We start from the raw sequence: 12,273 nt of genomic DNA on the forward strand, positions 1-12,273 counted from the left end.
TGATACAGTTTTAGCTGCTGTTCTTTCTTAAAAAAAAATCCATTGCTCCACAATTCAACCAATGAGGTTTCTGTTTGAGCATTTTCAAAAAGCTGTAAGGAGATAGCACCTCAATTCCTGCATTTCCAATAGAGAAAATGTAATGGCTGACTAAGGAGCCTTGGAACCAGTCCCTTCATGAAATATAAAATGGGCTCTACAGTAGACAATGCTAAAAACCAGCATTGTGATATCAGGAAAAGATTACAAATAAAATGTCAGCTAAATAATTACTTCCCTTGGAGCAGCAGACATGGCACTTACAGAGAGGGATTTTTGCAAATATGTACACACCTGAGTAATTTCCACAGTTCTTAAAGGCACTTTCCAGTATTCTTTAATCAAAGAAAAAAAGGCACTATAAAAAAAGCAAACCCTCTCCTGTGTAATTAAATAGCAAGCAAAAAGTTTTATATTCTCTGCTCTCCTTCCAGCAGTCCTCTGCCTTAACTCACTCTGCAATTAAATCCTGTAAAGCCTTCTGCAAGGGCAATAAGTGCCTTTCACAGTGTGAGGCTTTGTTTTTTCTTGGAAGTGCTAGAATGATTAACCTCTTTTTCTTTTGCTATTTTATTATATTTTATATTTATAAAATAACTGCCTTCACTGGACTGGGACTTTTTAGTCATAGCATCCTAGAATCCTAGAATTGGCTGGGTTGGAAGGGACCTCAGAGATCCTCAAGTCCAACCCTTGATCCACTCCCACTGCAGTTCCCAGCCCATGGCACTCAGTGCCACATCCAGGCTCTTTGGAAAGATCTCCAGACACGGAGAATCCACTACTTCCCTGGGCAGCCCATTCCAATGCCTGATCACCCTCTCCAGAAAGAAATTCTTTCTCATCTCCATCCTAAACCTCCCCTGGCACAACTTGAGACCCTGCCCTCTTGTCTTGCTGAGAGTTGCCTGGGAAAAGAGCCCAACCCCCCCCTGGCTCCAACCTCCTTTCAGGGAGTTGTAGAGAGTGATGAGGTCTCCCCTGAGCCTCCTCTTCTCCAGCCTCAACACCCCCAGCTCCCTCAGCCTCTCCTCACAGGATCTGTGCTCCAGTCCCTTCCCCAGCCCAGTTGCCTCCTTTGGACCTGCTCCAGCACCTCAATCTCCTTCCTGAGGGGCTGAGGGGCCCAGAACTGGACACAGGACTCAAGCTGTGGCCTCCCCAGGGATGAGCACAGGGGCAGAATCCCTTCCCTGGACCTGCTGGCCACGCTCTTCCTGAGCCAGCCCAGGATGCCATTGGCCTTCTTGGCCACCTGGGCACACTGCTGCCTCCTCTTCAGCTTCCCATACAGTAAGAGCTTGAAGCCTATAAGTTTTTACAAAGCAGCTTCTCTAAATGTGCTGCTTTTTGCTGATCACTGTGGCTTTTTTGGCCTTTCACAGGAGAAAGGTGTGGGGTTTTTTAAACTGCATAAATGTAATCTGTGTGACTGTCCTTTAAATATCCTTTTAGGATATTTAGGTTTTAGGATCCTGATGTCAAAAATCAGTACAGCTGCACTGACACCAATATTCATTGCAGTTTTCTCTTGGTCAAGATTTTCTCAGTTATGTTTTGTTTAAAAAAAAAAAAAAGTTTCCTAGACAAGCTTTTCAGCAGACTTGTGTGTGAGGTCTCACTGAACACTCACTTCCAACTATGTTTTTTAGTATACCTGCCATTGCCCCAAAGACCACCCATAAACTTTCTATAATAAGTTAGGGATGTTTACAAGAATACCCTTAGGCATGAGTTATTTCCACTCCTCTTGAGCCTTCCATTTGCTTTTTAAATAGCAGACTAATCTACATACATTAAAAGTTACATTGCCACTGTTTGCAGAGAAAGTAAATTCAAAGTCATTGGGTATAATGTCTATATGTAACATGTACTTCAGAATAATAGTGGTGTATTTCAGTAAATATAGGATGATGGTGCTGCTGCCCAAGACAGAATTATATATTTGAGAGCTGTGGAACTTAAAAGTAAGTTTGTTGCTCATATACAGACTCTATGCTACACATCTGATGGCCTCTTTGAGGTTCCAGACTTCCCAAAATAATGGAAAGCTAACTGAAATCCTGGAATTCTAGCAGACATTATTTCTAACTGCAAGAAAGGTACATGTTGAGGATACAATGCTTAATTCTGAAATTATACCAGTTTTCCCAGTAGTGAGATCCTATTTCCTGTCACTGAACTGTGTTCCACTGAACGTGTGCATTTATTAACACATTTAACACCACAAAATAGTCTTGCTCTGTTCTTGTTGCAAGTGTAAGTCCAAGGAATAATCCTTACTACTGCTTGTTACCTCTTGGTGCCATATTAGAGATGTTAATAACAACACTAAACCTCAATTTAATTTATTCAGAGTTATTAATTTATTCAGAGTTAATAATTGCTAAGCAGGCTGAAACTTCACAGGCATTTCTTCAAGTAATTGGAAGTCTATGCAACTCTCTGTCCTCTCTCTCCCCTCAGTAATGATTTCCTGATAGTGCTACTTTTGTTTCTAGAATGCAGAAATTCATCATGAGTGAAAAGTTTCTGGTTCTGAATACTACCCTTAATCTGAAGAACAATTTTAGAAGAAAACTATCACTTTTAAAATTAACTTCTCCTGCTAATTTGACAAGAAAAATAAGCCTCTGCAAATAGCAAACCCCTCCAAATGGAAGAGTAATTACCTTAAATTAAGCCTTATTTCTGGTTTAAAAAACAAAACTAAACACTCAAAACCAAAACAAAATGAACCCAAAAAAGTCCAAAATCCCCCCCCCCCAAACAACCAATACAAAACCATCAACCACCCAATTCTAAAAGCATGGACTGGAAAGGAAGGAAAGGAAGGAAAGGGGGAGGAAAGGAAAGGAAGGAAGGAAGGAAGGGAAGGAAGGGAGGGAAGGAAGGAAGGGAAGGAAGGAGGGAAGGAAGGAGGGAAGGAAGGAGGGAAGGAGGGAGGGAAGGAGGGAAGGAAGGAGGGAAGGAGGGAGGGAGGGAGGAAGGAAGGAAGGAAGGAAGGAAGGAAGGAAGGAAGGAAGGAAGGAAGGAAGGAAGGAAGGAAGGAAGGAAGGAAGGAAGGAAGGAAGGAAGGAAGGAAGGAAGGAAGGAAGGAAGGAAGGAAGGAAGGAAGGAAGGAAGGAAGGAAGGAGAAGGAAGGAAGGAAGGAAGGAAGGAAGAAGGAAGGAAGGAAGGAAGGAAGGAAGGAAGGAAGGAAGGAAGGAAGGAAGGAAGGAAAAGGAGGAAGGAAAAGGAAAAAAGGAAAAAAGGGAAAAAAGGAAAAAAGGAAAAAAGGAGATTAGAGAATCTGACAGATGTAAATAGCCTTAGAGGAGCCACTCTGTCCCAAGGCTTCTCTTAAGGGCAGTTTTTACACCAAAGAATCTGGTAGCCTCAGTGAAGAATGACATCACTTATTTATTGAGCCAGAGCTGAGCTGTTTTTTCAGACACTGAAATAACCTCATGCCACAATCATTACATTGTTGGCAAGTGGTAAAGATGTCCACTTAATTTAGGGGCTTGATAACCATGAAATAAGTAGATTTTATTCCTTAGTTTGAGAGTAAATATAAATTGCCTGAAGAGCCATGAATAAAAAGCTTGAGTCTCAAGGTTCGTTCTTCCAAACATCCTGATGTGGGAGTCTTCAGATCCATGACTTTTGACTTGTAACTTAGTCAAGGAGTTGTCTAAGTTAACTTAATCAAGGAGTTGGGGCTTGCAGGTTAAATGATGTTATTACCCTTATTACCCAAGCACAGACAAATGTTTCCACATCCTGGGTGCTGTGCAGATACATAAGAAAGGGATAATTTCAATCTAAAGTGCTAATTAGTGCTGAAATCGTGTGGCAACCCCACTGAGAGCAATGAGAAATCTGAGTAGCCCATGTGTGACAAAAAAAAAGGATTCACATCACCTGGAAGAGCTACAATGGATGTTCATGCCACCAACATGACAGTGGCAGCCCCTGGGAGCTCCAGGGAGAAGCAGGGTGATGAGAATGACCCCCAGCTGAGTCGTGGGGTTGGTACTCTAGAAGCAAGGGATGCCAGCCAGAGGGATCTTGACAAGCTAGAGGGGAAAGTTTCATGAGGCCAAGCTGCAAAATCCTGCATCTGAGACTGCTGGGGGTTGTGAGCAGCCCTGCAGAGAAGGACTTGGGGATATTAATGGGTGAAAAACTTAATATTATTGAGTGGGCAATCTGCACCTGCAGCCCAGAAGGTCAACCATACCCTAGGGTCCATCCAAAGAGGCATGGCCAGAAGGTCAAAGGAGGTTTCCCCCCCCTTCTGCTCTGTTCTTATGGACTGTATCCAGCTCTGGGGTCCCAGCATAAGATGGACATGGAGCTCCTCTTGCAGGTCCAGAGCAGGGCCACAGATATGGTCAGGGGACTGCAGCACCTCTGCTGCTGAGAGAGTTGGGGTTTTTAGCCTAGAGAAGAGAAGGCTCTGGGGGAGACTTTATAGCTTCCTTCCAGCCTCCTTCAGGTTGTTGCAGCTCTACAACATTCAGTGCAAAAGCTGTTCCCATAATTCTAGGAACAGAAATGTCCATCCCTTTGTACATAATTGGGAAAAACTCTGTAGAATTGTCCTTTGTTGGCTCTAAGAGTGAAAGGGGAGCAGTTGCACTTTTTCCTATAACTAAATAATGTCAGCTGTGTTTGAGAGTTCTGCAACCCATAGTGGCTTTTTTTAAAACTGTGAATTACTTGGTGGCCTACTTGCCTAATAAGAGGAGTTTCAGTTTATTAAACTTTCAGGTTGCAGCTGCACAGGGTGTTCAATCCAAACCCAAGCTACATACAAATATCTTCTATGTTAATTTAGGATTTTTGAGACTGTTTACTATAGAAAAATTGTTCTGTGCTGCACTAATTTGAGTGAAACAAGCTAATTATAAGTTGATGTCATATGGCTAAAAAAATACATGTTTATTCTTTCAGTATTTCATGATGCTGACTCTCTCAACTGCATTTGCAGAACACACACATGATGTGTTTTCTGGGCCCAGGGCTTCACTGGATGAAGTTAGCTTTTTATTGCTCAATTTGTAATTAAAAAAAATTCTTTATTGTTCAGTTTGTAATTAAAAAGTTGAACCTCATGCAAAATCTTTGGGACTTTGTGGTTATCAGTAGGCTGTTTGTGCTGTTTTAAAGTTTATCTTTCACTGTATAATGGCAGGATTGTGTTTTTACCAGGAACAGAAATAAAGTAGGCACACTGACTGTTGTCAGTGAGTAGACTGAGCCAGTGTATACACAAGTTGGAAAAAAAAACAGGAAATAAATGCTCAAAGCTGCTTTGGAGGAATCATGAATATGGACTCTGCAGTATGAAAGTTGTTCAGCTTCTGGCAGGCAGCTGTCTCCAGCCAAGTGAAGGTAAATTCAGTGACTTGTTACTACCTCTAGTTTAGTACCACTTAAAAAAAAAAGAAAAAAGGGAGTAAATAATAAGTAAATAAATATATAAACCCAAATGCTCAGCTTGATGAGAACCCACACGAGGGGTAGGGATGTTAATGTAGCAGTCTGTGGCTGTGGAACAAGCCACATCCCACATTTTGATTTTTCCAGCTCTTAGGAGAACATTAATGTTTCCTGTGCCTCTCCTGATAACATAAAGTGCAAAAGAGGGGATTGGAGGAGTGTGTTTCAGGAATAAGATTACAGAAGACCAAACATATCTGCAGAATACTCATCTAATCCACTTTTGACCTGTGGTAAGAAACCAGTGAGAAGCAACTTGTAAACAGGATGGGCGTTGAGTGGAAATACAGCAGTGTGAGTGCCTGAGGACTCCCTGGCCATTGGTGTTCTAGTAAAAGCCTTTTTAACATGCAAAGAACCAATCATTACATTGTAAGTCAGAAAACTGCAGGATTCTGAATGGCAGCTTAACAGCAGGACATTTTTGTGCTTTTTGTAGAAGAGAACTGTGTGGGAGGACTTGGGCTTTTTTTGGAAGAGGACATCTTTAAGGTGAAACATTTGGGAGAAAGGTATTAGTGGTTCATTTGCAGCAGGCCCTGTACTCCTGAACTGCCTGGAATCCAGCATGAAGTCTCAGATTAATCATAGGAAGTCCTCCAGTTTATCACAGTCAACATTTAAAACCCAATATTCCAGTAACTTTAGATGCCAGTGGCACTGGAAACTTAACTTAAGAACCTACTTAAGAACCACTTGTAGCTGCTCATGGCAGTGTCTGAAAATGAAGCCTCAAATGCCAAATTCATAAAGTCAAAGATAAGCCTGATAAATGTCACAGGTCTGACAACTGTTTATATTGGGGTTTTATATGAAGAATCAAACAATAGTAGGGAAAGAACATCTTAGTTCTGGCTGTATTGAAAAAGCTTTTCATCCTTAAAGCTGTATTGAAAGATCTGCATGCTATGTGCAGTCCAAGCTCAGATTTTCCCTAACTTTACTGGAAAATGCCTTTGTTTCTTAAAGAGCAAGGTCTGAAAAATAAGAATGGGCATAGTTCCACAATATCAAACTGTCAGAAAGTTTTAACTGTTTCTTGGCCTCACTTGCAAGGGGATTTCACACTTCTTTTTTGGTTTAGTCAGAGAAATCTGAAGCAATCAGATTTCAGTCAAGAGATCTTGGTGTTTCATAGACTTCTTGTTTTCTTTAGCAGGTTTTAAGATATGACTGAACATCTGAAATATCACTGGGAGTAGGAGGGAAACTGAAATCAAGTGAGCTTCTTCCCTGGGGGAAGCAGAAATGAGAATATTGAAGTAGTTCTGAGCTCCACATCTTCCCAGAAAGACTTTTTCAAAGAGAATCATTGGAGCAAGAAGTCCCAGAATGGAATTTCTTTGGAGTTGTTACTGGTTGAGTAATCAGTGGGTTACTGGTTGAGAGTTAAGGACCCTAATATACTCTTTATCACAGAAATTGGAGTCAACATGCTGACTGTTCTGTAATCCCCTGGTTTTGTAGCAAATCAGCTTTATACTGTAACTGAAAATCAGTGAGTCTTCCTAGAATTATTCATTTTTTCTACTTTATTAACAGTGTATTTAAAATTTAAAATAACAGACCAATATTATTAAAGCACTATTACTTCTCATTCCATACAAGGGAAAACATTGCATAAATAATTTCTGAGAAAAAAAATAAATAGTTAATTCACTCTGCAACACATCATCTTTTCTCTAGAAGTTCTGGTCCCACAGAAAATAATTGTAAAATCTATTAAAATCACAAGTTTTTATGGTTATATGATTTCAGCAGAAACTCTACATAGAAGAAAAAACAACAGTGAGGAACTCTCTTCATTCCAAACTGAATTATCTGATCCTAGGCTTAGCACTTCTAGAGGATATATACAGCAGGTAATGATTCACTTGCTAATAATATTGTTTAATGTAAAAAACACAAACATTACTGTGAATGTTGAGAAGCTAAGTTAAGGAAAGTTGCTGTCAAACTAAGACTTACCAAAGCTTCACATACCAAGTACTTTTTGAGAGGAATTCATGACTTTTTAAAATTAGCAGAGGCTCACTTTTAATGAAGAATCAGCACCTTACTCTCCCAACCTGGCTTGCACAGTCTTAATGCTACAAAGTGTGTGTATAATTCAGACTCTGCAGACTAGAAAATGTAAATTGAGATCTATAAGCTGATAGGAGGCATTTGTGTTCTAGGAAATAAGGAATAATAATTAGATTTTATGTCAAGTTATGCACATTGTTAGCTGTTTACAGAACAAACATCAGTGAGGTTATTTGGTTTGAGAGGAGCATCCATTTCTTAAATCTGCTCCACTTTGTACAATTTGTTTAATTGTTCCTAAAACAAATTGTCCCTAAAGCAAATTTGGGTTTAGTTGTCAAATCTCAGTTTTGAAGCTGTTGAACCTCCAGTCTGTTAAATGAAAGTGTGAAGTGGATTTTTCACACCATTGTTTTGAGAACACCAGTGCCATGTTTTGGTTTTTGTGTTTTAGAGGAAACAACTGGGACATGAGAACATCTGCAGGAGATTCATTTCCCAACAATTTTACTGAAGTCACCAAAGATGGATAAAATCCCTGCTCTCACTAACTTTGTAGTACTCAGTCAGAGAGTTGTAACTCTCCTTGTGCTTCCCTAATGGCATGCTTGTCCTGCACTTAAAAATATGGGAAAGGGATCTCAGTGTTCTTTTCACATAAAGTAAGTAAAATGTTTTCTAACAAAGTGTGATTGTCACCACAACAGCTTCACTTTTCCTCTGCCACGCTGCTTCTACAAGCCACATGATTCCTGTGGATCTCCAAGGTGTACCTCTCCTCTTAGACAGAATTAAGGTTTTGCTACCTCCAGCTTGGTTTTACCTCTGTCTCTTATCAGACCATCACTGCTATAATCTGATAGATTTTGGACTATGTGAGCCTTTGTCCCAGCTTAGCAGAAGGACTCGGAACCTACTGCAGTCAGCACACGATGCTGTGGCCTCTTTAGTGCCATGTGGTAAAACCTCCAGCGCCGCACTCAAGAGCCACCTCCTAATAAGCATTTTCTAACTCGTGCTGATTAGATTTGCTGTTCCTGGCTCTGGACAGACGAGGTTTCTTGGTTTTCTGAGGCCTGACAGCTTCCTTCCCAAAGTCCTTCAGCTCAGACTGGTTGTGGTACCGGGTGTAGCGTTTGCATTTGCAGGAGGTGACAGCTCGGAATTTGTAAGTCCGAGTCTCTTCTCCAGGACAGGACATCTGGACCCGCTGCGTGCGGCTGTGAGCAGGGATGCAGCGATAATCCAGGGAGTTCTGACGCCACCACTTCCCTCTACCAATAGAATTGGGAAGGAGGTGTGAGGGGAGGCACTGCCCCGAGCAGAGCAGCTCCTTGACGGGTTTGATGCTGCGGCAAAGCCCCTCGGTGAGGTAACGCGTGGTTCGCAGTTCCCTGCAGCTGAACTCGGAAGCATCTGCAAACAAGAAACCCATTTAATTCCTCACCACTTGCCCTGAGTAAGCACTTTTCCATTCCTCAGCACGTTTATCTAGCTCTAAGCTAGATGCAAGCTGAACAGGAATGGCAGATTCACCTCCAAAGGCTCCTGAAAATGAGTATTTGACTGCTCTAGCAAATGTACAAATGTACGTTGTACAAATTCACATTATACAAATACAGATTTGTGCAATGTACAAATTGGTGAATAAAATCCTTCTCTTGCCACTAGGGAAATTGCACATCAGGGCTGTGCAGGTTTGCAGTGGAGTGTCAGAAATGTAACCCCAGCAACAGTGGTTTCGTGGGAAGTTCTGATAGGATTCTTCTGTTTGTATTTACCTGTCCCTGTTGCTCTTGTTTAACTTGTCTCCAGAGTTAAATTCCTTTGCAACAAAGAAGTGTTTCTGAAGTGATTTGTAACAGGTTAGGGGAATGAGCAGATTACAACAATGGTAAGGAATTCCTACTCCTTAGGCATTAGGTTCTCTAAGTTTACTGCTGTCTAAAATAACCCCACATCTCACATAAGTTCCTTCATATGGCTTGAAGCACCTTCTACATCATTAGGAACCTTGCAGTGTTTTGGGTTTTTTTTCCTCCCTTTTTCTCAATGCATAGCTACAGGCAAATGAAACATTAGGAAATACAAGATTTTTTAGCATTAAGGATTTATAAAAGCTTTCAAGTTGTGGTAACAGACTTTTTTTGAAGGTGTCACTTCTGCCAAGTGACAGGCTTGGCTAATTGACTTGTTTCAAAGACACACAGTTTGTTTTTTCAAATAACTTTATCTAAAAGGTTAGTTTTAACTCAGAAAAGCTGTTTGCACTGGAAGTCCTCACAGGTCAGTTTACAAATAGCAGGCTGTGTCTTTTAGGCCCATTCTCATTGCTGAACACAAGGTGGTTCCCTTTTTAGTTCAACAGAAGAATTCTGGCCCTCAGTCATGAGTGATGGTTTTATACTTCTGTTGCAGGAGGTGCAGCAGGAAAACACGATTCCCTCCCAGTCATCCCCAGAAAAAGAAGCCTGGATCTGCAGTCCCCAGCAGTGGAAAATGTAAGTTTGATTTACTGCTCTGTGCATTTGGTAGCCAAATATGTCAGTCTGGAGAACAAATACGTCAGAACAAATATATCTGTTTGCCAGCAGAGCAGTTCCTTAAAACCCACCTTTCTCTGGTCCTAACTCCCTATCTTCCACCTCTTCTCACAAAGCTTTTGTTTGGCATTGCTGCTAATATTGAATATCTGACCAAATGCAGGGAAATATGGCAATGCTCTCTTATGGATTGGAGTTGTGTCTGCAGAACAGGAATAATATTGTAGTACCCAAGGACTGTTCAGCAGTAGATAGACCAGATTTCTCATCACTAAAGTCTGGTATATCCCTTCTGATATTTACTTTGATACTGCTTCAACAGTAAATGTCATTCCCTGTCACTTACAGCATGAGGTCCATACCTAGAGGTTTTCCTAAATAAACATCCCAACCTGTTAGGATTCAAATAGTAACAAGGATGTTATTTTTCTTACCGTTTGGATCTGGAGTTTGTTGTATGTGTCTTCCTCCATGCTTTGCTTGGTTCATGGTGTTGTTGCTGAACATTGGCTCCATTGGTGTTTCTGTGTTCTCAGTGATCTCAGGAATTATTTCTGTAGCATCATTTTTAAATATTTGCCACCCTTCCACAGATCGAAATGCAATTTGTATCAAGACACAGACAGAGCACACAGCCCAAGAGATCTGCATGGTGGCAGCTCACAGATCAGCTTCCCAGTAGCCTGACAGGTCTCAAATCCCAGCCAAAGGCACATTATTCCCCCTTTTTAAAATCCTTTTCAGATCCAAGCCAGCCAATGACTATACAAAGTGGGAAGGGCCAGACAACAACTCATTCATCTCAGCTTTTGTCTGTGTGACATAAAACGGGTGTGTGGGGGTGGGTGAGTGACAATGTTCTACGATTTCTACCTAGAAACTTCTCATATGCACTTAATTTTTGAGCCTGGCAAGAATGGTGATTGACAAGACTGGGATGAATTACAACCTACCAAGTCTTTAATAATATCTTTTTCTAACAATTCTATAACTTAAATCTGCTTCTACTTTCCATATCTGAATCTTGACAGTTGTCTTTCCAGAAGGTTCTTCATACTTTTAATTTTTAACTGTTCTTTCTCTTCCCCCTCCCCTTTGCACCCAGTTTAAAATAAATCTAGAAACTGTGGCTCGGGAGTTGCACTTTTAAGTCTCTGCAGGCAAGTGACTTGCAGGGGGAGTAGTGTTCTTTTTTCCTTTACAAAACAAGGAGCTTGACATTTTGTTTCACAAAGGTATTGGAAGAAACAGGCAAGAGCTCCTTTTCAAAATGAGCTTTGTTTAGTTTTTCTTAAGCAATAGGGTATTTAGGAATATGTTAGGGTCAACAGCCAGGATTATAATAGAATGGAAATGGTTGGAAGGATACATCATGCTTTTTGGTATCTTCTTTCTCACATTTTTAGCACTTAAACCCCAAACATTTGTACATGCTTTAAATTAATTGCATATTACTATTTCTGCTGCCATTCTGCACAAGTGTTGAATATAGGACATGTGCTTACTTTAAACACAAGAATATGACCAGACTAATTCCCATTTATTATGAAACCACTTAAGAAGAATTTAAGACCTTATGTCTAGGGCACCTATGTCCATTCATGTGCCATGTTTTAAAATATTACCCACAGTGGCATTCTTCCTTGTAAAAATAAGATGGTAATGCTGATGCTTGCAGTATTTTTTTTGTCTCAAGACCACATGCACTTTGATGTTATTTGCAAATGATGTCAGGCTAAACACATTAATGAGGAAGCATCTCAGCTTTATGTAAGTGAACTGCTGAAGTAAAATGTTTGCTTAAAGCAGTAGAGTGATGTACTACTGCAATACTTTTCACAAACATCTCCTGAAAATATTTCCTGTAGAAGACATTCAGAAGTGATTCACTCTCTGATTTCCCCTACTCCTATAAAACTCAGAACCAAAGGCTTGCATTGCATTCTGACAGTTTCACTGACCTGGCATGAAAAGCAGTTGTCTCCAAATGTAAAATGGAGATGTGTTCTTGGTGCAGCCTTGATGAGGCACTGATCAGTCACACTGGTGGCTTGTCTCCTTCAGTGGGAAGACAGGAATACATGAAATGTGCACAACAGAATTGTTCAGGGATGGAATGATGACTGTCTGGTGAAGAATAACAAGCCTACAGCTCCATCTGGTGAGTCAGCTAGCC

General features: G+C 40.7%; 1 protein-coding gene across 1 annotated transcript; it reads right to left on the reverse strand.

The window, feature by feature from the left end:
* Positions 1-8,548: 8,548 nt before the first annotated feature.
* Positions 8,549-10,748, reverse strand: SOST (sclerostin). Its single transcript, XM_008505710.2, has 2 exons — positions 10,532-10,748; positions 8,549-8,970 (listed from the first exon to the last, which is right to left on the reverse strand). The coding sequence occupies exons 1-2, from the start codon at positions 10,746-10,748 to the stop codon at positions 8,549-8,551; spliced, it is 639 nt and encodes a 212-aa protein (XP_008503932.1).
* Positions 10,749-12,273: the final 1,525 nt, after the last annotated feature.

This window comes from Calypte anna, chromosome 27 (assembly GCF_003957555.1).
Source record: "Calypte anna isolate BGI_N300 chromosome 27, bCalAnn1_v1.p, whole genome shotgun sequence".
NCBI classification, from domain to species: Eukaryota; Metazoa; Chordata; class Aves; order Apodiformes; family Trochilidae; genus Calypte; species Calypte anna.